Source organism: Oratosquilla oratoria, chromosome 11 (assembly GCF_046742065.1).
Source record: "Oratosquilla oratoria isolate Oo_2021 chromosome 11, ASM4674206v1, whole genome shotgun sequence".
Classification (NCBI taxonomy): domain Eukaryota; kingdom Metazoa; phylum Arthropoda; class Malacostraca; order Stomatopoda; family Squillidae; genus Oratosquilla; species Oratosquilla oratoria.
Genome location: NC_134787.1, coordinates 3,055,745 through 3,083,286, shown reverse-complemented (window position 1 = coordinate 3,083,286; position 27,542 = coordinate 3,055,745). Strand labels below are relative to the sequence as shown.

The 27,542-nt window shown below is 41.0% G+C and overlaps 1 protein-coding gene across 4 annotated transcripts in view; it reads left to right on the top strand.

Annotated features, from left to right (window-relative positions):
- The first annotated feature begins 790 nt into the window (after positions 1-790).
- LOC143029568 (roquin-2-like) overlaps positions 791-27,542 on the top strand; it is an 85,340-nt gene continuing 58,588 nt past the window's right edge. For 3 of the 4 annotated variants that reach the window (XR_012966848.1, XM_076192233.1, XM_076192235.1), the window contains exons 1-5: positions 791-878; positions 14,213-14,400; positions 16,571-16,760; positions 20,160-20,399; positions 27,155-27,330. Coding sequence is in view for 3 of the 4 variants with exons in the window: in XM_076192233.1 (XP_076048348.1) it covers positions 14,239-14,400; positions 16,571-16,760; positions 20,160-20,399; positions 27,155-27,330 (768 nt within the window). In the remaining variant the exon portion in view is untranslated. The remainder of the gene's footprint in view (positions 879-14,212; positions 14,401-16,570; positions 16,761-20,159; positions 20,400-27,154; positions 27,331-27,542) is intronic. The other variant, XM_076192234.1, reaches the window with a different exon arrangement.

Sequence of the window (27,542 nt, the reverse complement as noted above, 5' to 3'; positions counted from 1 at the left end):
GTCTGAGAAGTATGGTAGGGTTTACAAGGTTGGGTAGAATGAGAAACGAGGATGTGAGGAGGAGAGTGTGAGTGGAAAAGAAGATGGCAGATACGGCTCATAAAAGATCATTGGGATGGTTTGGACACACGGAAAGAACGAATGATGAAATTTTAACAAAAGAAGTGTTAAAGTATAATATAATGTAATATAATATAATATAATATAATATAATATAATATAATATAATATAATATAATATAATATAATATAATATAATATAATATAATATAATATAATATAATATAATATAATATAGTATAATATAATATAGTATAGTATAATATAATATAATATAATATAGTATAATATAATATGGTATGATATAATATAACATAACATAATATAAAATGATGTGATATAATATAGATAGTATGAAGACCCTAAATATATGGTGGGCACAACCAAACATAGCACAATATCATAGTACATATACTTGAGTACATTTTTTTACATAAGTATCAGGGTGATCTTGATTTTCATAGAATATATACTTTCAAGTAATAATCACTCATGATTACAATACTAGTGACTGTTTTACTATGAGCGTATACATGAATAACATCGAATCAAGAACGATACATCAGTAATCCCTAACATAGTATTATTGGAAATGAATTACTTCATCATGTATATTTATATATATTATCTACATACGTACTAGAAATCCTAAGTACAAAATATATGATTATTATCTGATGTTTTATATATACTGAATAATATACTTTTACATATTTCTTTATAATATGTCGAGTTCAATATGGCTGCCTGGATTGATAGGTGACACAAACCGACTGCAGGAAAGAAGTCACGCATGTTATTCATTCAGAAGACATATTGTAAGCTTAAACTTACTAAAAGATAAATTTAGATGTTACGAGATTACTGTTATCACAGATATTCCCTGTAGATCTGTATGTGTATGTAGTAAAAATGGTTTTGATCTAGTGATCTCGCAATAACAACCTTTCGCCGATAGCATTTTCTATATGTACGCAACATTATATGAAGTGAAAGTTCAATTTGCGGCACTTCACAGAGAATAGTGTTGATACTAATGAGAGAAGTAGTTCGCACATATGTTACAATGAGTTACAGAATGAAAGTTTCGTATTTGTGACGGGTTGAATTAAGATGCTTTCTGGAGGAACACTCGCCCCCTAATGAATTACAACATCTCAAGATTAGTGTGTCATTCTAATCCAGGCGCTTAATTTCTTTTCCTTTTGGGTCATAGGGTATATGCTGTAAGTATAGTTTTGTTTAAGGCTTATGTGAACTCTGACCATAGATAACAGAGGTAGAATGCCTCAGTTATTGCAATGGGAGTTGCAAGTAAAACTTAGGCAATAGCTAGATCCTATTTCATACTTAGTGTGGAAAAAAGGACGGCATTTCTAAAGGTCAGTCAGTTAAGTGGAAGGCTCAAAGTGGTCTTTCACTGTAAATTAAATATGAAAGTGGATAAAGGTCCAAAATATCAGTATTTTGTAAATGGTTGTAAATCAGTCTATCAGAGGGAGACTTCCACTTTCAGGGTATCCAGTAAGAATGTACATTTGTATAGAAAACTGTTTCTTCTGGGATGTCTTTTTCATTTTTTTCCATGACATTGCGATGGTTTTGTAACTGTTCTAAATTACCTTGAGATCTTCCCTGTTAATTTTTCCACTTACATCGTCTGAATACTGCAATTATATCACAGGGCTTTCTTCTTTCTATCAGAGTTCACAGAGCTAATAATTGTCATCTTTCCTGTTATGGTTCATTCACTAGGTTGGTAATCAATGTGGGTGCTGCTGACGGTAATTGTCTGGGCTTGTCAATTTATTCAATTTTATTTTATTTCTTATGTATTTTTTGTTGTTGATTGATTTATTTTTTGTGGGGTGCGCACACTGCAGCATATTCTTATCAGGGGCAGAATAGGTTCTTGAGGGGGAGGGTCATTGTATCTCGCCAACAGTTTTGTCAATGTGCTTGTTAGGTGACTAATTATCCCAGGTCAGTACTTGTAGATCTTTCTTCTCCTTTACTGTTGAAATTGTTTCACTTCCAATGGAATAGATTGCTGATGGTCTTGGTACTTTTGCCAATATCCAGTGCAATACACCCTTGTTGTAATGAACCATTTAGGTGGAATGTTGTTATGTTATATCCAAAATTGCAGTATGTCCAATGGTGTCTTGACGTTGCATGTGTTCAAAGCAGTTGATTACCTATATATATAGTACATGTCAGTGTAATAATCATATTGAAGTGTAATGTAATTTTTTTTTTATAGTACTATACTAACAATGCCAGGTAGTAAAACTAGATGCAATAGGTAACAATTGAATGACACAAACACACAACCCTGTGGGGTTGGCTTGAAGTTGCAGATTGCATCATTATGATCATGTGTGAACTTCCAACTCCTTCACAGAACTAGGTTTGTTTTGCCTGCAGGTACTTAGAAAGGAATGATGTGTTTGTTATGACTGAAATTTGCTATGATAAGGTTTGTTATATTGAGGGGTTAGTGTAATTTGAATGCAGATCGCCTGTCAGTATGTGGTTTGTTGTCAAGTTGAGAGGTTGAAACTGTGGGATGTATCCTTTTCAGGTGAATGTGTGTGTAGGGATGTATTTGTGTGTAATAGTGTAGGTTGTCATCTTTATTTGTATTTATATAGTGATTATTTCAGTGATGGAGTCTGTGATTGATATAGCCCCTAGATACAAGTCCTATAGAGAAAACCCTCACACACCAGACAAGAATAACGCCAGCATGACTGCATTCAAGACACCATCTGTTGTTAAAGCAGTACTTACCTGGCTAGGCCAAAATCTTCTAGCAGTCTCTGACTGCATATGGAATGGCCCAAGAAAACTAGAGATGCTCCAGCCAAATTTAAAACAACAGGACATAATTAATGATTTGGCTGATATAGTGTATACCTAATAATATTCTATCTAGAATCTGGTATAGAAGATGACTTTGGATATATGGCTACTTTATTTTCTGTATAGTAAATATTGTTTGTTGATTGTGGGATGTTTGTGAGATGTTAAGTTTAGATGTAGCTGAAGAGTTCATCCCCTAAAGCAGGAAGGAGTTTGCCCTTGAATTGTGTGAGTGATTGGGCTTCTACCTGAGATGGAAGTGTTCAAGTGCCTGGTTCCTGTACATGAAAAGAATCATCTGTGGACTTAAGTGAAAATGTGCTGAGGATGAATTTTGTATTGATGACCTTTGGTGATGGGATGAAGAGAGGGGTGGAATATATCTGTGGGATGGATGGGAGAAAGACCCTGGGAAATTTTATAGCACAAAATGATACCATTCCTGCCTTTGATGGAAAATAGATTTAATCATTTTAGATGTGTAGAGTAAGGAAAGTCACCAAGACTAGTTGCCTGCTTGGTCCACCCACACTGGACTGACTCTAGTTGATTGGTGTTACCCACAAATCCAAGATTCCAGACTGGTGAGGCAAAGTCCAGGATATGCCGAATATCAGAGATGAAGAGAGTAGTCATGAACTGTGGGGAGTACCACATCCAGCCTTGCAGACAGTATCTCTTATGTGTTGATGGAATCTGAACTGGGACACCAAGATTTTTGTGAGCAGTCTTTGGAGTGATGGAAGACTTATCCAAGAAGTAAACACTTGTTAACTCAGAGTAATACAGCTAGTAAACTACAGGTGAACACATTTCTCTTAAGCAAATTTTAAGTCCCAGGATGTAGCTGTGGCAGACAGGGTAGTGATATCCTCATGCAAGGTTAGGGATGATCCAGGCAAGGACTTAGCATAATAGTTGAGGTACAACTTGAGGTCATCAGCAAAAAGCATATATTTGTAGGATAAACTAGCTCCAATGTGGTTGACAAAGATCAGGAATGGTAAGACCCAGGATGGAGCCCTGCAGCACTCTGCTGAGGATAGGCTTAGGAATCTCAACGTTCCATTGATGGAGGCTTGCATAGTGTACCCTGTAAGAAAACTGATCCATCGTAGCAGATTACCAGAAATACTGAGGCAGACTAGTTTATCCATGAGATTGTGCTGGACCTTAATGAAGTTGAATAACATTTAAGTCAATTGTAGAGCCTTGGTCATAATTGTGGGTAACATAGTTGTATGTGAGAATTAGTTTGTCATGTACAGGTTTCTTTACCCTTAAACTGAATTGGGAGTTGTCAGATAGAGTGGTTATCTAGGAAGCTGTGGAGAGTTTTGTTTATTATTCTTCCAAGAGTTTTGCAAGGAATTGTTATTAAGCTGATTAGTCGATAGTTTAATGGGTCAGTCTTGGAGCCATTCTTAAAGATTGGGGTTATATATGAGGTTTTCTAACATTGGGGAATTGTACCAAAGTTTACAGATTTCTTGTTCAGGATGTAGAAAGAAAGAGCAAGTTTGTTTGCACATTCTTTCAGGGCAAGAGGATGTATATTTTCAGGTCCCATATCACTGTTTTTAGGGCTTTCAGGTGATCTCTGATCTCATTGAAGATGAAATGTAGATTAGAGATTGTCTCAGTAGAGTGTTGATGGGGAGCAGGTTCATTTATTGTGGTTATTGAGAAGACTGTTGAGAGTGACTACAAATTTGTTTGCTATCCTCAGTGGAGTGTCAGTTAGTGCATTGTTCATTTTGAGAGGTCCAGTCTTTGGCCATGCTACTTTTTTATGTCTGATATAGGAATAGAAAATTTTTGGTTTCTTCTTCCTTTGACTAAAAAGGAAGTCTTTTGCATGGTGAGAGAAGCCTGGCATAGCCTTGTATTGGTGTCATTGAGTTGGTAAAGTTTCAGTTGAGCTTGGTAAGACCTACAGCCATGTTGGTATCTTGCTTGTTTGTATCCTTGCCAGGCCTATATCTTTGTTTAAAAAGATGTCTTGGAATCTTCTTATGCCAAGGAGGGTAAGCTTTGGGAGGTGGTTTGTGGGGGACATGTAACTGTGTTATGTATATTCAGTGAAATATACTTGGCTGTTTCATTAGTATCAAGGTTGTGAAGTTTTCCCAACTATGCATGGAGAGGGCTTGTCTGATTCCTCTGTAATCCACCTCGCCCAGTTGGGCTGCCGATATGAGTTAGTGATTGAATGATTATCTGTGATGTTTTGGTATATAATAGAAAGTTTCACCAAGGTATGGCCACAGCAAAGATAAGGGGGCAGAACAGAAATTTCTGCAATGCGATCTTTGTCAGTGGTGAGTACTAAGTCAAGGGTATTTCCTGATGAGATGAATGTTGGTTCAGTGACTAGCTGGGTAAAGCCTAAGATGTTAAAGAGGTTTAGGAACATTTTTTCAGTGTGAGGTAGATTCTGGTGTGGGTTTTTGGTCCACATAACATTGGGAAGGTTGAAATCCCCCATTATAATAAGCTTTTTGCCTAGGGTAAATTGGTATTTGTAGTTGGGGAGAGCTGTATTTTCTTCAGGGTGTTTGAGGGAGGACAATAAACAATTAGCAAGTGGAGATTAGATTTTGGTATGAAGAGAAGTAAAGTATTTGGATGAAGATTGTCCAATTCTATTACTTGGGCACTGAGACCATCTTTTACATAGGCTCCTGCACCATTGCTATTTACAACAGAATTAGATATAGTAGGTTGAAGCCATGTTTCAGTTATACCAAATGCCATATATCAACCTTTTCATCTAAGCATGTATCATGGACATAGAAAATTTTGTTACTCAAATTGTTGACATTTTTCACTGCTAGGGTTAGTAACTTATAACTAGATGGTGGGTTAGTATATGGTGGATGTGATGATGGAGTTTTTTTTGTGGGTGGTGGTGTAGCAGTTTCACAGCTCTGGGAGGTTACCAATGTAGGGTGGGAGAGCATTGATCTAAGGGCTGAGAGCACATTAGTGCTAGTAGGGGTATGGAGGTTGGAACTAGTTGTCCTGTGGCTGATTTGATGGCTTATGGGTTATTCCACTTGCTGATCGTCACTGTTGGATTCCAGTATACTGCTTGTAGGTTAGGTCCCGCTTGATATGTACACGGGAGAGACTTGAACCTGACAATTTTTTTTTGCAGAGAATCGGCCTGGCCATAGATTCAAACTACTCTCAGATCCAGTCACCACACAGAAGACACAGAGCAACTCATACTGCAATGTAAAGAGCAGTCCAGTGTTCACCACAAAATATACATATACATGTCCACCATGCTTTAAACTAAGGGTTCTCAACCTTTTTAATCATATGTACCCCTTGAAGTCTTTCAGTATTAGTCACGTACCCCTTACCCACAATGCAACATCAGTAAGGATGAAAATGAATGCATGGTTAATTAGCTTAGTTTATTAAGCTTAAATTATGACACAGACACATATTACTACATTAAAATGTTAATATAGACAATTCAGAGGAGGTTACATCTAGCCTAGCACATGTAGGCCACTTCTAAAAACAGGTTTGCAATTACAGCCTGATTATTTTCAGAAACCTGTCACGTACCTCCAAATTTCCTCTAATGTACCCCAGGTTGAGAACCTCTACTCTAAACCCATCACCTCAAGCAGACAGACAAAAGAGTTCAGCTCAATGCATCTCATACAAAAACTGGGCCCAGCTCACTTGCACAGCACTTGCTGACAGAAATCAATACACAAACACCTGGATATGATCTAGTTGCCTACCCATAACCTCACTCCCACCCTCCCAACCCCAGCCTGCACCCTTGCCATATCCTCTCCCCACACTCTTTCCCAATCACTCTTCCTCCTCCTAATCCTGATCCTAATCCTTCCTCACCAATATCCCAACCCTGGACAACAGCCTATGACACCTACAGAACACACCTCAACATCTTACAATATGACATTGATGGTATCAACACAAAATATATAAACTTGAATGCTTCCTCAAATAACACAATATACATGTTGCCATCATACAGGAAACAAAAATAAGAAACTCTCAAAAACACCCATTTTTTACAATTTTGCCACCATTAGACAAAACTGGAATGATGGTTACTGTGGTGGGCTCATCACCCTAATCCACCAGTCAATCTGCTTCATGGACAAAAGTGCCACTACTAAAACTCTCTTACATACCACAGACAACACCACTGAAACACAATCAATTCAAATCTGAACAGGCAGCGAGTCCTCACTGACAATAATTAACATTCATCACTCACAGATCTAAATAACTTAAGGCCTTATCTTAATCAATTTGCCAGCACCCCAAACTTTATCATGGGTGATGACTTGAGTGCCAAGTTGTTGGCATGGTATATCAACAACCCCAATGTGGACAGAAGGCTTGATATGCTAGCACAACTTAACTCACTGACAATTATGAACAACATACTTATTCATATACATATCCCCCATCTAGCCCTCTTCACCCCCTCCTCTCCTGATATCACCTTCTCTCCCCCCCCCGCCTAATGTGAACAGTTTCATAAAAAGTGTTTGGAGCCATTGGATCCGACCACCTTCCAGTTGTCCTCACCACCAGAACACAAAGCACTCCAGTTGGCCACAAACACACACCAATTACAAGAGAGCAAACTGGGAAGCTTTTACCAATGAGACAGAACAACATTTTGAGACAACAGTACACCAATCACAAACATAAACACTGCTGAGCACACTTTTAATACAATCATACAAAATGCAGATGAGAAATACATCCCCAAAAGCAACAGAAAATCACACAACCCCAGCTTCTCATCATAAATCCAAGGCCTCATCAGACAATGTGATACACTTAAACACAATACTCCCACACCGATGCCACAATATAAGCAGACCAAATACAAGAACTACACACTGAGATAAACAACGAAATACATAAACAGAAAACACAAAAGTGGCAAAATTTTGTCAACACACTTAACCACTTCCATACGATGACACCTGTGTAGGTGTAATGAAGATGCCAGCGTTGACGTCTTGATTATATTTATTTTGTAGCTGTAGCTAAGTGACCCTCGAATTCTGTGAACTGATTTGATCATGTTTTCTGTGTTTATTATTCTGAGTGAAAGATTGAGTAATACAGCAGTGACTTTATGTTTTATAATGCAAATGATATAATGCATTTTACATTAAGCATTGATGCTGCGCGTGATGATTTGACTTGTATTGAAAAGGTTAATCACAGAACGGACACCAGTAAACTGTATGAAACACTCAACAGCATTACACTATCCAACAGTAACACAACACACTTTCACACATCAATAACCACAGGAACAGTCAATTTGCCCTCAAACAGATAACAAGAAAACACACTAAATCATTTTGCACAGACAAGCCATCATACCCTTCACCCTGAAAGATTTCCACACAGTCCCAGATTATACACCCTTCATAGACAGTCAGATAAAACATATAATCCATAACCTCAAGCACTCATCCTCCTGTGTCCCTGACAACATAAGTAATGTCCACCTAAAACACATTGGATCACATGATATACAAGCACTCACCAGCATTGTAAACTAGTTATTCACACAACACTACCTGACATCTAGAAACATGGGAAAATCATCACCATCACCAAACCCAACAAAGACCCAATAGTTCCAACATCACGCTACCCAATTGCACTTCTCTGCACCCCTTCCAAGGTCATAGAACGCCTCCTACTACAACTCATATATAACACAAATATGCACAATAATACCAAAAGGTGGCTGGTCAATTATCTAGCAGGTAGAAATGCCTATGTTTCATATAATGGCCAATCATCACATACCATAAACATGAATGGAATACCATAGGGCTCAGTTCTATCCCCCACACTCTTTAATGTATACATGCACAATATACCCTCATCTGACACCTCAGAAGTACAAATCTGTTCCTACACATTTGACATAACAATTACATGCACAGACCATAATGCAGACAAAGCTGCAGAAATGCTACAACCATATCTAGAAATACTCAACACCTGGTTCACTACAAATAGACTCGAAATAGCCCCAACCAAATCTACAGCCACACTTTTCACCAACTGGACAATAGAACTCAAGTACACACCATGCCTCTACATGAACAACACACTCGTACACACAAATACTTCACTCTCTCCACAACCACCAGACAGCGTCTGGAATCATATCCATAATAATGTCACTCTCTGCTCCATCAACAAACTGAAAAGACAACACATTGCTGTGTGCCAGACCCCCTGATATCCATCCCTCTGAATCCACTCACCCCCGAAAGGACAGATTCCACCTGGCTAGAATGCGATGCGGCCACCATGCAGCCATTCTAAGCTACCAGCAGTGCAGATAACTGTCGAGGATACAGCACTTCTGCCGATACTATACAACACAATCATGCATGCCAACAACACAACATACACTCTATAAAGGACTTGCAGGAAAACCCTGTTTCAGCTGTTGTTCCTTAGGGGGACTGGACTTCTCGGCCAGACAGTCTAGGGAATGACAACTGTGTCCCAAAGCTACAATATCCAGACTTTTAATGCAATGTATCTTCTCTAAGTGATTTATGATTTTGATTGGAGGATGTCCGTTTCCTGGAGGCCATGGGTCCTCTACAAGAGAGATCAGGGGCAAGAAATTGATGGATTGATTGTAATTTGAGTTTTTTGGCATTTACATGACTCAGTACACTGTGGAGGCCTTTTTTATAACCGCTTGCTGTCATCCTTATCTTCTCATCTTTTATTTTCATCCTGGTCTTTTCATCATTTGCAAATATGTTTTAGCTGAGCACTGGTGCTTAGTGTTGGCCAAACATAGACATAGAACTCTAAATGTTAGTACTGATAACTTGCACCAGTAGTTAGTTATCTCCATCCTTACATCTTATCCTGAACTACTTTATCATGTATCAGTCATCTAGAAAGTCTCGTTCATTCTAAGTGGCTTCCTTTAAGGGCTCCAATATACTTCATTTTCTTTATCTTGTATAGGTTCTCTTAGCCCTTTTATTCCTAAAATACTCTGTTGTGCCACCCAGGAACAACCATTTTCAATTATTATATCTTGTTGTTATCTCCAGTTAATTTTTCTTAATGTCATAAGATTCATTATTATTATTTTTTCTTAAAGATTTTCACCTCGCTTCTTGACACCAAGTGGCAGTTTATTAGCCATGTGGCCTAGGTTTCAGAGGCTTTAAACACCCATTTCCATGTTAGTTCATGGCTCAACCAGCCTATAATGCTCTACACTGCTTCAATATAATAATAGCACTGGTGCCAACAGCACTGTATGGGGCAGAAACATGGAACATAAGCGAAGAAGAGAGAAGGAGTTTGAATGTGTTTGAGATGAGGTGTCTGAGAAGTATGATGGGGGTTACTAGGCTAGATAGAGTGAGAAATGAGGAGGAGAACAGGGGTGGAAAAGGAGCTGGGAGATAGGGTTGATGAAAGAATATTAGGATGGTTTGGACACATGGAAAGAATGAGTGAAGAAAGACTAGTAAAAGAGGTATGGAAGGCAGATGTGGAGGGAGTGAACATGAGGGGACGTCCTAGGATGAGGTGGATGGATGGGGTGAAGGGGGCTTTGGGGAAGAGGGGAATGTCTGTTGAGGAAGGACAGGAGAGGACAGAAGACAGGGGTGAATGGAGAATGGTTGTATATGGATGATGTTGTGATTGCATGAGGTGGAATGGGCGGGGGGGTGGGGATGAGGTAGTATGTGTGAGCAGAAGTTGACGCAGCCCGAAGGGATTTCTCCCTGTCCTCTCCTTTTATGCAATGGGGGGGACGGAGAGGGGGGGTCGCCGAATTAATGAAGTGGCTTTGCTTTGTCTTGCGACACTGCTTCTGACCCAGTGCAGTGGACAAGGTGCAGGGATGACCCGTCATCCAGGAGGTGCTCAGATAAGAGGGAGGGTGGAGGGGTGTGGAGTGTATTCAGGGATGGAATGGGTGGAAATGATTTTATGCCTTTCCCTTTTTGGCTACCTCCCTTGTAAGGGGGAAAAAGCCTTGGTATATGTATGTATTTTATTTTCCTATATTTCAAGTCTTGCACTCTCAAAATTTACATTTTGTTAGTTCTTGCTTTAATAAGTAACCAATACAGATGTGTATATGTTGGTGTTCATCTCTCACAAGGAGATATACTTTAATCTTGCCATTGTTCATAATATTTTGTAACTTTTTCTACTGATAGTTTGGCAGACTACTAATAAATAATCAAGAAGAAGGATTTTAGTAGTCATTTCATTCAAGTGTTTCTTGAAAAAGCAAAATTTGGATGATAATATCCTACATTCACAGTTTGATTAGTTTGATCATTGAAATAGAATACAGATTGTATATTAGTTGTGTGATACCTTATCAAATGGGGAGAGTGGCTGTGTATAGATGATACTCTCATACAAGGAAGGAATGGGGGATGGATGCTTACGTGTGAATGATATTTTGAAGCAGTCCGAAGGGATTTCTCTTTGTCTTTTTCTTCATGAGAGGATGGAGAAGGGGTGGTCTCTGAATAAGTGAAATGGCCTTGCTGTAGATGTACTATGTCTTGCTGCATTGCCTCTAACCCAGGGTAGTGGGCGGGATACAGGGATGATCCATCATCCATGAGGAGCTAAGATGGGAGAGAGGAAAGGGTGGTGGATAGGAGTGGAGTTTGTGGGAGTAGGTACATGCCTTTGACTTGACTACCTCCCTCATAAGGATGAAAAAGCTCTTGGTATATTGATTGATAGACCTTATCAAAGGTTATCTCTAGATCCAACTTCACATAATCCTTGAGTTTCACTGATTGGAAGCTAGCAGCCCCACATGGCTGGCAACAGGTCTTGGGGGTCCTCTGATTGATTTCTCTGGGAAGAACCTGTGTTGCATTAATGCAAGACTGTTTCTCGTCACTGTCAGAAAGTAGCGCCATAGGAGTCGGCTCTCTGTATGTGAAAAAGTGGAAGAAATACTATGAAGTTGATGAGATCTTGTGGTCTGATCTGAAGACCGAGTGTCAGCCACTAAGGGTTGCACCTCCAGATGGTGGTGATGGGTTTTAAAAATGGGCAGCAGGGAGATGATACTATCTGCTGTCTGTCCTGCATGATCATCACAACCAGGTACCTGACGTTGGTCCTATAGACTTGATACACATAATGTTGCATTTTTTTTAGACCAAATTGGCAGTCTGTCAAAGTAGTCTTCTTTTCAAGGTATTTATCCACTTGTCCTTTACAACTTTTATCCTCATAATTTAGCTATCATGCTAATCAGAAACACTGGTCTGTAAATGAAAGTTTCTTCTCACTTTTTCTTGAATTGAAACCACACAGACCCTTTTCCAACCCCTGGACACTATCCCTGTCAGTGAACATGCATCTAGGTAATGAATGCTGTTCTTTGCATTCCTAAATTATCCAGATTGAAAACATCTGGGCCAGGAACATTCCTCAATATTTCATGTTTCCATTAGCCTATACTTCAAACAGCTTGATTGAGCCTAAGTATGCATGACTTTTAAAGGCCTCAATTCAGTTTGCATCTGATTATGTCAGGTTGGGTCAGAATAGGATAGAATAGGATGCTTTGTCAGAAATTATGGTTTTCCTTGTTTGGCAAGTGGTTTTAATCAACCAGTGGGGGAGTAAACCAACCTTGGCTGTCAGGCCTTGCTGTGGAGGTGTTGTCTTGCTGCATTGCCTCTGACTTGGGCGTTGGAAGTAGAGGGCAGGGATGACCCTTCATCCCCAGGGAGCCGAGAGATTTTTAAAAGTGAACCAGATGGGTGGAGGGTGGGTACTCTCTTTGGCTGGCAACCTCCCATATAAGAGGAAGAAATTTTTTGGTACATAAATTGCTTTTCATATTTCACCTCTAAACCAAAATCTTTTGCTCTCGACATCTGTTACCAATGTTGTAGTGTAAGAGGAGGGAAGCCCCTGGTTGTCAGCTCTCCTTGTGTGAAAAAGTGGAAAACATACCAAATTGATAGAGATGGATCTCGGGCCTAGTCTGGAAATCAAGTGTTGGTCCCATGGGGCACCCCCAATATGAAAATGCACGTGTTGATGGGCTTTGGAGACATGTGGCAGGGAGACTGTTCTCTCAGATACCCATTTTGTAGGACCATAACTTGCAGGTATCTGTTGTTAACCTCAGGAATGTTAGGGAAAAAAAAAAAACATGCTCAGTATTACATACATATACCAAAGGCTTACAAGGGAGGTAGCCAAAAAAAAAGGCATAAAATCCACTCCCATCCATTCCATTTCCATATACTCCACTCCCATCCATCCCCCTCCCTCCCTCTTATCTTGGCTCCACCTGGATGACAGGTCATCCCTGCATCTCGCCCACTCACTGCCATGGGCCAGAAGCAGTGTTGCAAGACACAGCACATCCACAGCAAGGCTGCTTCATAAAATTGACAACCCCTTCTCCTCTCTGTCCCTTCATGCAGAAAAGGAAAATGGAGAAGACAGGGAGAAGTCCCTTTGGACTGTGTCAATTTATTTTTTATACATACTCCCTCATCCCCCACCCACTCCCCCTCATGCATCACAGCATCATCCATATACAACCATTCTCCCTTCACCCTTGTCTTCTGTCTTCTCCCATCCTTTCTCAACAGACATTCCCCTCCTTTCCAGTGCCCCTTTTACCCCATCCATCCATCTCATCCTAGGTTGCCCACTCATGTTCACTCCTTTTACCATTGTCTTCCACACCTCTTTTACTAATCCTCCTTCACGCATTCTTTCCATGTGTCCAAACTATCCTAATATTCTTTTGTCAACCCTATCTCCCAACTCCCTTTCCACCCCTGTTTTCTCTCTCACCTCACCTCATTTCTCACTCTATCCAGCCTAGTAAACCCTATCATACTTCTCAGGTGCTCCATCCCAAACACATTCAAACTCCTCGCTTCCTCTCTTATGTTCCATGTTTCTTCCCCATACAGTGCTGTCAGCATAAATCACTCCTTCATACAATCTCCTCATAGCGTCCATTCCCAAATGTCTATTTCTCATTACACTTTTTATCCCTCCCAAGGTATTTACTTGCTTCCCTCAATCTACATTCTACCTCCACCTCCACTCCTCCCTTTCACGCCACATTCACACCTTGCAGGTACCTGTCATTGATCCCATCTTAGTGAAAGAGATTAATTCCATATTGCACTTGTGATTGTAACAGTAGTGGGTGTCGTAGTCTAATTAGTGTTTGTGTTCTTTATTGCAGGCCCAACATAGCATGAAAAGGATAGGATGCCGATCCAGGCCCCGCAGTGGACAGAGTTCCTGTCATGTCCAATTTGCTGCCACAACTTTGACGCTGGACAACGTGGTCCTATTAGCTTGGGATGTGGACACACTGTCTGTCGGGCTTGTCTTTCCAAGCTCCAGAAGAATATGTGCCCATATGACCAGGTAATTTTGTTCTCCAGAGTATATACCTTATATTGGTGACACATCATATGTTATGAGGCTTTGTGTCAAAATCTGTTTTTTATGGTAGTGTGTTCTGTCATCAATAACCAGCACTTTTATCCTTGAGGACACTTCCAATGAGGAAGTGGTAATGGAAGGATTTAAGAAGGGATAGTAGAGGTTAAAGGTGGTCAGCATTCTTTCTTGAATTAAAGTTAATGTGACTAGTCTGTAGGTGTGTCATGAAAGTCCCTAAAGTACTGATAACAAAAAGCTAATGCAATTGATATACTATACAGGGAGGAGTTGATCAATGTAGTCATCACTTCATAGATTTCCTGGCACTAGCTAGAATGGAATTTTTTTAATGAAATAATTATTGCCTGAAGTTTCATTAACTGGAAACATGCAGCCTTGTGACTACCAACAGTCCTTGAGCCCTCTCATAGGTCTCTTTGGAAAGAAGTTGTAGACTTGTCTGTGTTGCATTAATATGGGAGTTTCTGTCACCAGCTAATAGTAGTAGGAGGAAGAGAATAGTCACTGGTTGTCAATTGTCCTTTTGCCAAAAGATGAAAGAAATGCAATTGATATTGATAAAGAGATATCGGGGGCCTGGTCTGGAGACTAAGTACAGTGAGTCCTCATTATACGGTACATATGTGTTCCTGAAAACCTTATCACAAATTGAATTTACTGTATACTGAACCCAAGTTTCAACTTATGGCAGACATACCTTCTCACTTGCTCTTTCCTCTTCAAAATATCTAATTTTACCTCCAAAACACGAGCGTATACCGTATCTGTGAATTTTTCTTACCGTAAATAGAATCAAGGGTAGTAATTACCAAATACCGTAACTGTGAATTTACTTTCCACCCCTGTTCTCCTCCTCACTTCCTCATTTCTCACTCTGTCTACCCTAGTAACCCCCATCATACTTCTCAGACACTTCATCTCAAACACATTCAAGTTCCTTCTCTCTTCCTCTCTCATGTTCCATGTTTCTGCTCCATACAGTGCTGTTGGCACAATCACTCCTTCATACAGTCTCCTCTTAGCATCCATTCCCAGATTCCTATTCCTTATTACACTTTTTAAACCACCAAGGCATTTACTCGCCTCTCTCAATCTACATTCTACCTCCACCCTCACTCCACCCTTTCCTGCCACATTTGCCCCCAAATATCTAAAACTATCCACTTCCTCCAGTTGCTCTCCCTTAATGCTCACTTCCAGATTACTGCCACTTTCACCTCTTGTACATCTCATCACCTTACTTTTACCCACATTTATCTTCAGCTTTCTTCTATCACACACTCTCCCAAACTCTGTCACCAGCTTCCTCAAACCCTCCTCCGATCCTGCCACAAGCGCAGTGTCGTCCGCAAACAACAGCTGGCTCACCTCCCACTTTTCTCCATTTTCTTTAACCATCTCCAATCCCTGACCCACTACCCTTGCATTCACCTCTCGCACCACCCCATCCATGTATAAGTTGAACAGCCAGGGTGACATAACGCATCCCTGACGAAGTCCCACCTTTACCTCAAACCATTCACTCTCTCCATTTCTAATCCTGACACAAGCTCTACTACTCTCATAAAAACTCTTGACAGCTCCCAGACCTTCTGACCCAGGGCAGTGGACAGGGTGCAGGGATGACCCGTCATCTAGGAGGTGCTAAGATAAGAGGGAGGGTGGAGGGGTGTGGAGTGTTTTCGGGGATGAAATGGGTGGGAATGTTTTTGTGCCTTGTCCTTTTTGGCTACCCCCCTGGTAAGGGGGAAAAAAAGCCTTGGTATATGTATGTATGTATGTGAATTTACTGGATAAAGAATTACCGTATAAGGAGGACTCACTGTATAAGCCTCTTGGTGTTAAATCTCCAGATGGAAGTGTGGGTGTTGATGAATAATAGAAAATGGGTAGCAGGGAGAGGATTCTCATGTGACATTCATCTTGTAGGACCACTCCTAGGAGGTACTCATCATTAGCCCCATTTGTAGAATGTAGAACATGTCACCATAGCAAAGGGGCTTTTTGGATTTACTTCTAATGTTAAGCCTTGCTACGTACTGGTAGATGTTGGATAGATCTTTAGAAGGAAGAGTATTTTATTTTTCTCAAGGTAGATTAAATGTTTTACTGTATGCCTGTTGAATTGCAGACAGAAATGCGGCTAGAGTTGGACCAGCTTCCTGTGAATGGGGCTTTGTTGTCACTAGTGGTGAATGGGGGGGCTGTAGATGAAGGCGAATCTTCAGCCCCCCCACCAGTCCCATCCGCCCATGTACACAACTATCTCAAAGCCATCCGCTGTATCAAAGAACTCGCACTATATCTCAAACCAGCAGCAGGTTGGTGGGCTACATTTTTTTTATGTTTGTAATGGTAGTTTGCCATGTTCACATGGGTCAAGTGTGAAGAAATGAAAGGGATATATGGGATGGGAATGAAAGAGGTGGCAACATTTTTTTCTCATGCTGTAGCCACTGAATGTTGCTACAGCATGAAAAAAATGGAGATTTTTTTTGTGGGTTATTTTATTGTTGATATAATGATTTGATAAATTTTTGTTTTATCATAAATGAGTAACTGCTTCAGTTCCTACATAAACACAGCATACACAACTGTAATTCAAGAGACAGAACTAACACCAAAATTTACAGTATCCACATCCAGAACAATAAGAGAAGACAACTCACAATGCAGAGATATATAGGTAGAAGTTATTTTCTTTTCTTGTGCCAGGATTGAGATTAGTGGTGTTGTAGTGGCTGTTATTGTTATTTATTATATATACTTTTAGAATGATATGCTTTGGTGTATTAGTGTTATGAGTATCTTTGTGTTACTCTGTTCTTTGTATTGTTGTGTAATTAGTGAATATGGGTAGTCACACTACAAACTAGGTAATCTCAGTCCAAACACAAGAAAAGAAAACAACTTATGACATTGTAAACATCCTGATCAGCTCCTGGGGCTACTCTAACCTTTCATCGTGCTAATAATCCACATGCTGGTATGTGATCTAAATATACACCACCTGAATTTGGATTAACACACGTACAGCAGACTTAAAGTTGACTCAAAGCACTAGAACAACCCACCAGCTTAAACATGTAAATTCAAGGAACCACTCCACAATGGAACCTCCTCAAAATAACCAACAAGCAACCTCCCTTGACATGACAGTGTGTTTACCCTTCCTCCAAAAACACACAGCATGGGAAATTGTGCATGACCTCTCCTCAGACCACTTCCCAATAAAGGTCACTATAGAAATAGAAGAAAAAATGCAACCAACACCTAAGAGAACAGTCAAATTATAAATAAACTAATTGACAAGTATGCACAGAGGAAATAGAATTTAGAGACCTTCAACATAGACCCATATCCATAGACAGAGCAATGGATGAGATAGCAGTAATTATTCAGAAGGCCAGGAAAAGATACATTCCATGAGGTTACAGAAAATATACAGCTCCAGCTACACACAAGAAATACATATAACAAGGGCTTTTTCCCCCATTACAAGGAGGTAGCCAAAGTTGGAGCCATAAATCCACTCCCACCCATTTCATCCTCACATACTTCACTCCCATTCACTACACCTCCCTGCCTATTTTCTTGGCTCCTAGATGATGGGTCATCCCTGCGTCTCACCCACTGCCCTGGGTCAGAAGCAGTGTGTAGCAAAACACAGCACATCAATCGCAAGGTCACCTCATTTAATCGGTGACCCCTCCTCTCTGTCCCCTCATGCAGAAAACGAGAAGGTGGGGAGAAATCCCTTTAGTCTGCATCAAAATATTCATATGTACTCCCTCACCCCATCCCTCCCCGTTCCATTCCATGCTTCACAGTGTTACCTATACACAGCTGTTCTCCATTCACCCCTATCGTCTGTCTTCTCCCTTCCTCAACAGATATTCCCCTCCTTCCCAGTGTCCCTTTTACCCCATGCATCCATCTTATCCTTGGTCACCCCCTCATGTTCACTCCTTCCACCTCTGCCCTCCACACCTCTTTCACTAATCTTTCTTCATTCTTTCCATGTGTCCAAACCACCCCAATACTCTTTCATCAGCCCTATCTCCCAACTCCCTTTTCACCCCGGTTCTCCTCCTCACCTCGTTTCTCACTCCATCCAGCCTAGTAGCCCCCATCATACTTCTCAGTCACCTCATCTCAAACACGCTCAAACTCCTTAGAGAAATTAAGCAAGAAGAAACCGCCAGAAAGAATAATATGGTATCAGTGAACATAATAAGGCATCAAATAGCTCCCACACATGTCCTGTAAAAAAAAAAAAAAAAAAAAAAAAAAAAAAATCAAGACAGACATCTGCAACAATTACAATAAATTGTCAACAAGGTTCATAGCTATAAAAGAATGCTGAATCAATTATTCTGTTGCTTCAGATCTCTTGTGCACATCTTTTGTGCAAAAGACCTGTTGCCCCAAAGTAACTTGTAAGACTAACCAGAATGGGCTGTAAGTCCCTCTTTGAAGAAAATTGTATTTTCTGGGTATGGCTAAGGTGGTGCAGTGTAGGATGATATGTATTAACTGTTCTGTGTGATGTTTGCATCAGAGTTAGTTTTTTTTTTCTGTGACCAGGCCTTCCCATGTTGGTTATGTTTTAGAGGGTGGATGATGGCCTGAATGCAGTTGTGCATGTGTGGTTCATCCATCTCTTGTTAGGGATTTACTGTCTGCCATAACAAAGCTGGTGGAAAGACTGATCACAGAAAGAAACATAACTGATCTGTTCACCTCCCAAAGAATGCTGCTCCATCAACACACTTCTTGTATACATCACTCCAAGAAGTGGTGGAAGGATTTAACAAAAAAGCACCACCAGAAGGAACATCTATAGTGGGAATAGACATAAATAAATCACTTGATAAAGTTCCATAACACTATCATAAAGAGAACATGGAGGCAGATAACCACAACAATGACAAGGAATGGCTATTTAACTTCTTAGCTGGCAGACAGTGTGGAGTAACCTGACAGCCAAATATCTGGAACCAAAAGACTACAGTAGAGTTCCTTAAGGTATACTACTTTCTCCTGCATTATTCAACATCTTCACAAAATTTCGTGAGTGACTTGTTAACCAATCCAGTAGCTGTTGCTAATCTGAGAACTTCAAAAGAAATTTGAGTCACTGGATTGATTGAGTTCATTATATGGCAATCCCCTCCTTATCCATTCACTATACGGAGCAGATGATAAAATAATTTCCTTGGCCATATCATCCTTTCATCCACTCAGTCTCCTTCCACTCCAGTCTGTTGCTCCTTCCTTTCTTGATGGTCAATCCATTTACATCTAAAACCTTTTCACCCAATCTGTCCACTTCATTCTTGGCCTTCTTTCAAATTATTAATTATAATTATGACAGCAAGATTGTGACTACATGTGGTATAAGTTGGCCTGCTATAGGAGTTAGAAATGACAAGATTGATAATTTTTGTGGTAGACCTTGTTGGGGTGTAGAGGACTGCTGTTGTGAATGAGAGTGAAAAATACGGAATTTAGATTTGGTTTCATGTTTATGAGTCATAAATTTGCTCTAGGTGAATTACACATATGTTTTAGGGGAAATGCACAAGGCTAAAGTTATTTGTGGAACTTCTGGTATGTACATAATAGATGTAAGTCTACAGGATTTTATGAAATGCATGTGAGATCTTAGTGTGACAAAGATATTGAAATGTTCTTTTTAATGTCTTTCTTGTTCACAGCAGGAAATGGAGTGAACGGTTCATCCTCACTGCTATCCAGACCTATGCAGCGCAAATTGGTAACTTTAATCAACTGTCAGCTTGTGGAGGAGGAGGGTCGGTCCAGAGCAGTAAGAGCAGCAAGATCCCTCGGAGAACGAACTGTGACAGAGCTGATCTTGCAGCATCAAAATCACCAGCAGCTGTCTGCAAATCTTTGGGCTGCTGTGCGGGCACGTGGCTGTCAATTCCTTGGACCTGGTAGGTCTTGCAATTATAAAGATAGTTGTAGTTTAGAGAAAGAAGGGGAGATTTATGGTACATATAAGTACAAAGGCTCTGGTCCCCCTTATAAGGGTGTTGGCCAAGTTAGAACATTTGTCATGACTCTTCATGATAGAATATAGATATATATCCATTGGTCACTCCATCCATTGTGTTGTCTGGTAGGGTGAGAGTGGGGCAATGTGGTGGGGGACAAAAGAATACTGCCACCAAGTATTTCCATTTGGATCGTAAGAGGCGAGAAAGAAGGGACGGGGATTGGGACCAGGCATCCTTCTCCCTGTAGCCCCACAGGGGACATTCCTAAAAAAAGTAAAGGCATAAGAGGGTCTAGGAGTTTTCCAACCAGCACCCTAAGGTTTGGGTCTTTTCATTTGCATGGATGTGGTACAGATGAGAGTAAAAGGGAAGAGATAGGTAGTATGTTTGTGAGAAGAAAGATGGATGTGTTGGCTTTGAGTGAAACTAAGTTGAGAGGGAAGGGCGAGTGTAAGTTTGGGAGTGTAAGTGGGAGGTTATCAGGAGTGAAGAGAGGGCGAGGGAGAGAAGGGGTGGCTATACTAGTAAGTGAAGAGATAGGTAAATGTGTAGTGGAGTGGAAGGAGGTTTCCTCAAGGATAATGTGGATGAAGGTGAAACTGGGAAAGGAGATGTGGGTTTTTGTAAGTGCATATGGACCTGGTAGTGAGAAGAGTGTAGAAGAAAGGGAGACTTTTTGGATAGATTTAAATGAGTGCATAGAGGGATTAGGGAGAAATGTCAATGTAATAGTACTGGGAGACCTTAATGCTAGGGTAGGAAATGAACCAATTGATGGAGTGGTTGGGAAATGTGGAGTTTCAGGAAAGAATTGTAGTGGAGAGTTGATGGTGGAGATGTGTCTAGAAAGAGAGTTGATGATAGCAAATACAGTGTTTCAGAAGAAAGTCAAGCATAAGTACACATGGGAGAGGGTGGTGGATAGAAGGGTGGTAGATAGAGTGTTAATGGACTATGTAGTAGTAGAGAGGAGTATAATAGGAAGAGTTAAGGATGTACATGTGCTAAGGGGAGAGGGTGGGGGAATATCAGATCATTTTTTGTTGGAAGGTAAGTTGAGAGTGGAGGATAGATGGAGGAAGAGGAAAAGGACAAAAGGTAGGGAGGTGCTTAGAGTGAACGCTTTAAATGAAAAGGAAAAGGAGAAGGAGTACAAGAAGAAGCTGAGAGAGGAGTGGAAGGGAGTGAAGGATAGAGTAGAACTAGGAGTAGAGGAGGAATGGGGATGGTTCAAGGAGGGAGTCACAAAGTGTGCAAAGATGGTGTGTGGAACAAGAAAGACAGGAGGAAATAGAAGGAAGGGTAGTGAATGGTGGGATGAGGAAACAAAGAAGGTTGTAGAAGAGAAGAAGTGATCTTACACAGATTGGTTACAAAATAGGACGAGGGAGTCATATGAGAGGTACAAAGAAAAGAAAAGAGAAGTAAAGCACAAGGTTAAGGAGGCGAAGAGGAGAGCAGATGTGAAATGGGGTGAGAGTATGACAGAAAATTTCAAAAGTAATAAAAAGATGATTTGGAAAGAAATTAAGAGAGGAAGAGGAGGTGAATCAAGTAGAGAAGAAAAGGTAAAAGGTGCAGATGGAGAGATGATAATGGAAGAGAAGGCAGTAAGGGGAAGATGGGCAGAATATTTTAGGGAGTTGCTAAATGTGAAGGAGGATAGGGAGGGAAAGATAGTTGCATGTGAAATGCTAAGAAAATGACCGTGATGAGTAAGGAAAATGGAGGAGAAATAAGGAAGGATGAAGTGAAGGCAGTTGTTAAGATGATGAAAGCAGGTAAGGCACCTGGTCTGGATGGATGCCATGCAGAATGTCTAAAAGAAAGGAGGTACAGTGATGGTGGCTGGCTGGTGAGGTTATTTAATGTTTGTTGGAGAGAGGGTAGAGTGCCGGAGGACTGGAGGAGTGCCTGTATAGTTTCATTTTACAAGGGAAAGGGGGACAAGTGTGAGTGTAGTAGTTTCAGAGGGATTAGCTTGTCAAGTGTAGTTGGGAAGGCTTATGGGAGGATCTTGATTGAGAGGATTAGGAGAGGAACAGAAGGAGTAATTGGTGAGGAACAGTGTGGATTTAGGACGGGTAGAGGTTGTGTAGTTCAGATTCTTGTGGTAAGACAGATATGTGAGAAAGCTATAGGAAAGGGGAAGGATGTTTTTTGTGCTTTTATGGATCTGGAAAAGGCTTACGACAGGGTAGACAGGAAGGCACTGTGGGAGGTTTTGAGGATATATGGGATAGGAGGAAAGCTTCTAGGAGCTGTCAAGAGTTTTTACGAGAGTAGTAGAGCATGTGTCAGGATTAGAATTGGAGAGAGTGAGTGGTTTGAGGTAAAGGTGGGACATCGTCAGGGGTGTGTTATGTCGCCCTAGCTGTTCAACCTGCACATGGATGGGGTAGTGCGAAAGGTAAATGCAAGGGTGGTGGGTCAGGGATTGGAGATGGTTAAAGAAAATGGAGAAAAGTGGGAGGTGAGCCAGCTGTTGTTTGCGGACGACACTGTGCTTGTGGCAAGATCGTAGGAGGGATTGAGGAAGTTGGTGAGAGAGTTTGGTAGAGTGTGTGAAAGAAGAAAGCTGAAGATAAATGTGGGTAAAAGTAATGTGATGAGATGTACAAGGGGTGAAAGTGGCAGTAGACTGGAAGTGAGTATTAGGGGAGAGCAACTGGAGGAAGTGGATAGTTTTAGATATTTGGGTGCAAATGTGGCAGGAAAAGGTGGAGTTGAGGTAGAATGTAGATTGAGAGAAGCAAGTAAATGCCTTGGTGGATTAAAAAGTGTAATGAGGAATAGACATTTGGGAATGGATGCTAAGAGGAGACTGTATGAAGGAGTGATTGTGCCAACAGCACTGTATGAGGCAGAAACATGGAACATAAGAGAGGAAGAGAGAAGGAGTTTGAATGTGTTTGAGATGAGGTGTCTGAGAAGTATGAAAGGGGGTTACTAGGCTATATAGAGTAAGAAATGAGGAGGTAAGGGGGAGAACAGGGGTGGAAAGGGAGTTGGGAGATAGGGTTGATGAAAGAGTATTAGGATAGTTTGGACACATGGAAAGAATGAGTGAAGAAAGACTAGTAAAAGAGGTATGGAAGGCAGATTTGGAGGGAGTGAACATGAGGGGACGTCCTAGGATGAGGTGGATGGATGGGGTGAAGGGGGCTTTGGGGAAGAGGGGAATGTCTGTTGAGGAAGGACAGGAGAGGATAGAAGACTAGTGAATGGAGAATGGTTGTATATGGATGATGTTGTGATGCATGAGGTGGAATGGGCAGGGGGATGGGGGGTGAGGTAGTATGTGTGAGCAAAATTTGACGCAGCCCGAAGGGATTTCTCCCAGTCTTCTCCTTTTCTGCATGAGGGGAGGGGGGGGGTTTGCACCGATTTAATGAAGCGGCCTTGCTGTGGATGTGCTGTGCCTTGCAACACTGCCTGTGACCCAGGGCAGTGAACAAGGTGCAGGGATAAAGTTTTGCCAATTTTGTGTTTTTTGTTCATGTATTTTATTGGCAATCACAGTGTTTAGTGTTTGTATTTGGTCTGCTATGTTTTGAGGGATAGGTGTGGGGGTATCGTGTTTAAGTGTGTCACGTTGTCTGATGAGGCCTTGGATTTCTGGTGTGAAGTTGGGGTTGTGTGATTTTCTGTTGCCTCTAGGGATGTATCTCTTGTCTGCGTTTTGTATGATTGTATTAAAAGCGTGCACAGCATTGTTTATGTTTGTGATTGGTGTACTGTTAAGTGTTTCAAAATGTTGTTCTGTCTCTTCATTAAAGGCTTCCCAGTTAGCTCTCTTGTAATTGGTGTAAGTGTGTCTGTGGCCAGCTGGGGTGCATCTTGTTTTGGTGGTGATGATGATTGGAAGGTGGTCAGAACCAAGGGCTCCGACCACTCTCCATGATGTTGTTGGGGTTAGGCAGGGGGAGCAAAAGGTGATATCAGGAGAGGAGGGAGTGTAGAGGGCTTGGTATGGGATGTGTGTATGATTATGCGTGTTGTTCATGATAGTTAATGAGTCGAATTGAGTCTGTATATCAAGCCCTCTGTCTGTGTCAGGGTTGTCGACAAACCAGGCAGACGACTTGGCGTTGAAGTCACCACCCATGATCAGGTTGGGGATTGAGGTTAGTTGGCTGAGTTGAGGTCTGAAGGTGTTTGGAACTGTGGGGGATGATTGGGGGGGAATGTACATGTTAACTATTGTTAGTGTTGAATTGTTGCCTGTGCGGATACGAATGGATTGGGTTTCTGTTGTGGCAAAACTTTATCAATACACTTGATCACAAAACAAACACCAGCAAATTGTACAAAACACTCAACAGCATCACACTATCCAACACTAACACTACACGCTCTCACGCAGCAATAATCACAACAACAGATAATCTACCCTCAAACAGACAACAAGCAAACGCACTCATACGTCATTTTGCACAGACGAGCCATCTTACATCCCACCCTGACGACCGACGCACCATTCGACGTAAGAAAGACTTTCCCACAGACTCAGACTATACACCCTTCATAGACAGTCAGACAAAACTCATAATGCATAGTCTCAAGCACTCATCTGCCTGTGGCCCTGATAACATAAGCAACATCCACCTAAAACACATTGGACCACAAGGTATACATGCACTCACAAACATTGCAAACTACAGCTATTCACACAACACTATACCCGACATCTGGAAGCATGGTAAAATAATCACCATTCCAAAACCAAACAAAGACCCAACAATCCCAACATCGCACCGCCCAATCACACTTCTCTGCACCCCCTCTAAAGTCATTGAACGCCTAATACTTAAACTTGTCACACCATATATTCCCCTTGCTGACTCACAACACGGTTTTAGGCCACTACACTCCACAAACACTCTTCTGACAAACCTCACACAAAGAATTTTAGATGGCATCAATTCAGATAGGCCCCACCACAGAACACTTCTTATAACATTGGACATTAGTAAAGCTTTTGATGCTATCCCCCGCCACAACCTAACAAATAAAATATATAACACAGACATGCACAATAACACCAAAAGATGGCTGGCCAATTATCTGGCAGGCAGGAATGCTCATGTGTCATATAATGGCCAATCATCGCACATCAGAAACATTAAGAACGGAGTACCACAGGGCTCAGTTCTATCCCCCACATTATTTAATCTATACATGCATGACTTACCCACACCAGACACCTCAGAAATACAAATCTCTTCCTACGCAGACGACATAACAATCACATGCACACATCGTAACACAGACAAAGCTGCAGAAATAATCCAGCCTTACCTTGACACACTCAACACATGGTTCATCACAAACAGACTCAAAATAGCTCCAACCAAATCTACAGCAACACTTCTCACCAACTGGACAAAAGAACACAAATACATACCTCATCTCTACATCAACAACACTCTAATACCACATACAAACACACCGAAAATTCTTGGTGTAACATACGATACATCCATGTCTTTCAAACAACACCTCACAAACATAAAAAACAAATGCACACCTAGACTTAACGCACTTAAGTCAATCACTGGAACAACATTTGGACAAAACAAAGAAACTAATATAACAATATACAAACAATGCATACGCTCAGTGATGAATCATGCGAGTCCTGCATGGGCTCCTAATCTCAGTGAGACACACCACAACACCCTTCAAATCATACAAAACAAAGCCCTAAAAACAATTACAGGCTGCACAAATACATCACCCACAGACCATTTACACCATGAAACAAAAGTCCTCAAAGTCAAGGACCACCTCGACATGAGAGGCACACAAACACTTGCTGCAGCCACCACAAACACATCACACCCGCTACACTACATAGCAGAACACCCACACACACCAAGAAACATTAAAACTACACCCAAAGACCTTTATTACACACAGATACTCTCTTCTCTTCCTCCACAACCACCAAATACCAGCCTCCGGAAACATATTCATAATCATATCACTCACCGCTCCATTAACACACTGAAAGACAACACACTGCTGCATGCCAGACCCCCTGATATCCACCCTTCTGAATCCTCTCTCCCACGTAAGGACAGAGTCCACTTGGCCAGACTGCGATGCGGTCACCACCCAGCACTTCTAAGCTACCAGAAGAGGCTGGACGACCGTGTTGTGAACAGCTGCCCAGGATGTAACACTTCACCCCATACCATACAACACATAATGGAAGACTGCATTATACACAATCATGCACGCAAACAACACAACATACACTCTATAAAGGATTTGTGGGAAAACCCAGTTTCGGCTGTGGCCTTCCTTGGGGAGACGGGACTGCTCGGACAGACAGTCTAGGGAACGACAACAACAACAACAACAAGGTGCAGGGATGACCCATCATCCAGGAGGTGCTAAGATAAAAGGGAGGGTGGATGGGAGTGGAGTATATTTAGGGATGGAATAGGTGGGAATGGTTTTATGCCTTTTTCTTTTTGGCTACCTCCCTTGTAAGGGGGAAAAAGCCTTGATATATGTATGTATGTGTGTGTGTATATATATATATGTATATATATATATATATATATATATATATATATATATATATATATATATATATATATGTATATATATATATATATATATATATATTGTTAGATCACTTTTGTATTGTTGCTCACTAACTGGTTATAAATTTTTTACAGCCATGCAGGAGGAGGTGCTCAAACTGGTTCTCTTGGCCCTGGAGGATGGGTCAGCACTTTCCCGCAAAGTGTTGGTTATGTTTGTCGTACAGCGTCTGGAACCTCACTTCCCTCAGGCATCCAAGACAAGCATAGGACATGTGGTGCAGCTTCTCTACAGAGCATCCTGTTTCAAGGTTAATACATAGTTACAGTAAACTTTTCTTTCTGGGCAAGTCAGAGGTTGCATACACCCTCCATCTTTGTTAGAAATAAGGTCATGTATAAAAAGAATTGTTGAACGGCATCCTCACCCAGCAAATTACAAAATACTTTGTCCCCCCCCCTTTCCAACCCTTCATTATTAATAGTATAATAGGTCTTGTATGAGGGCAGGGAATGGAGAATG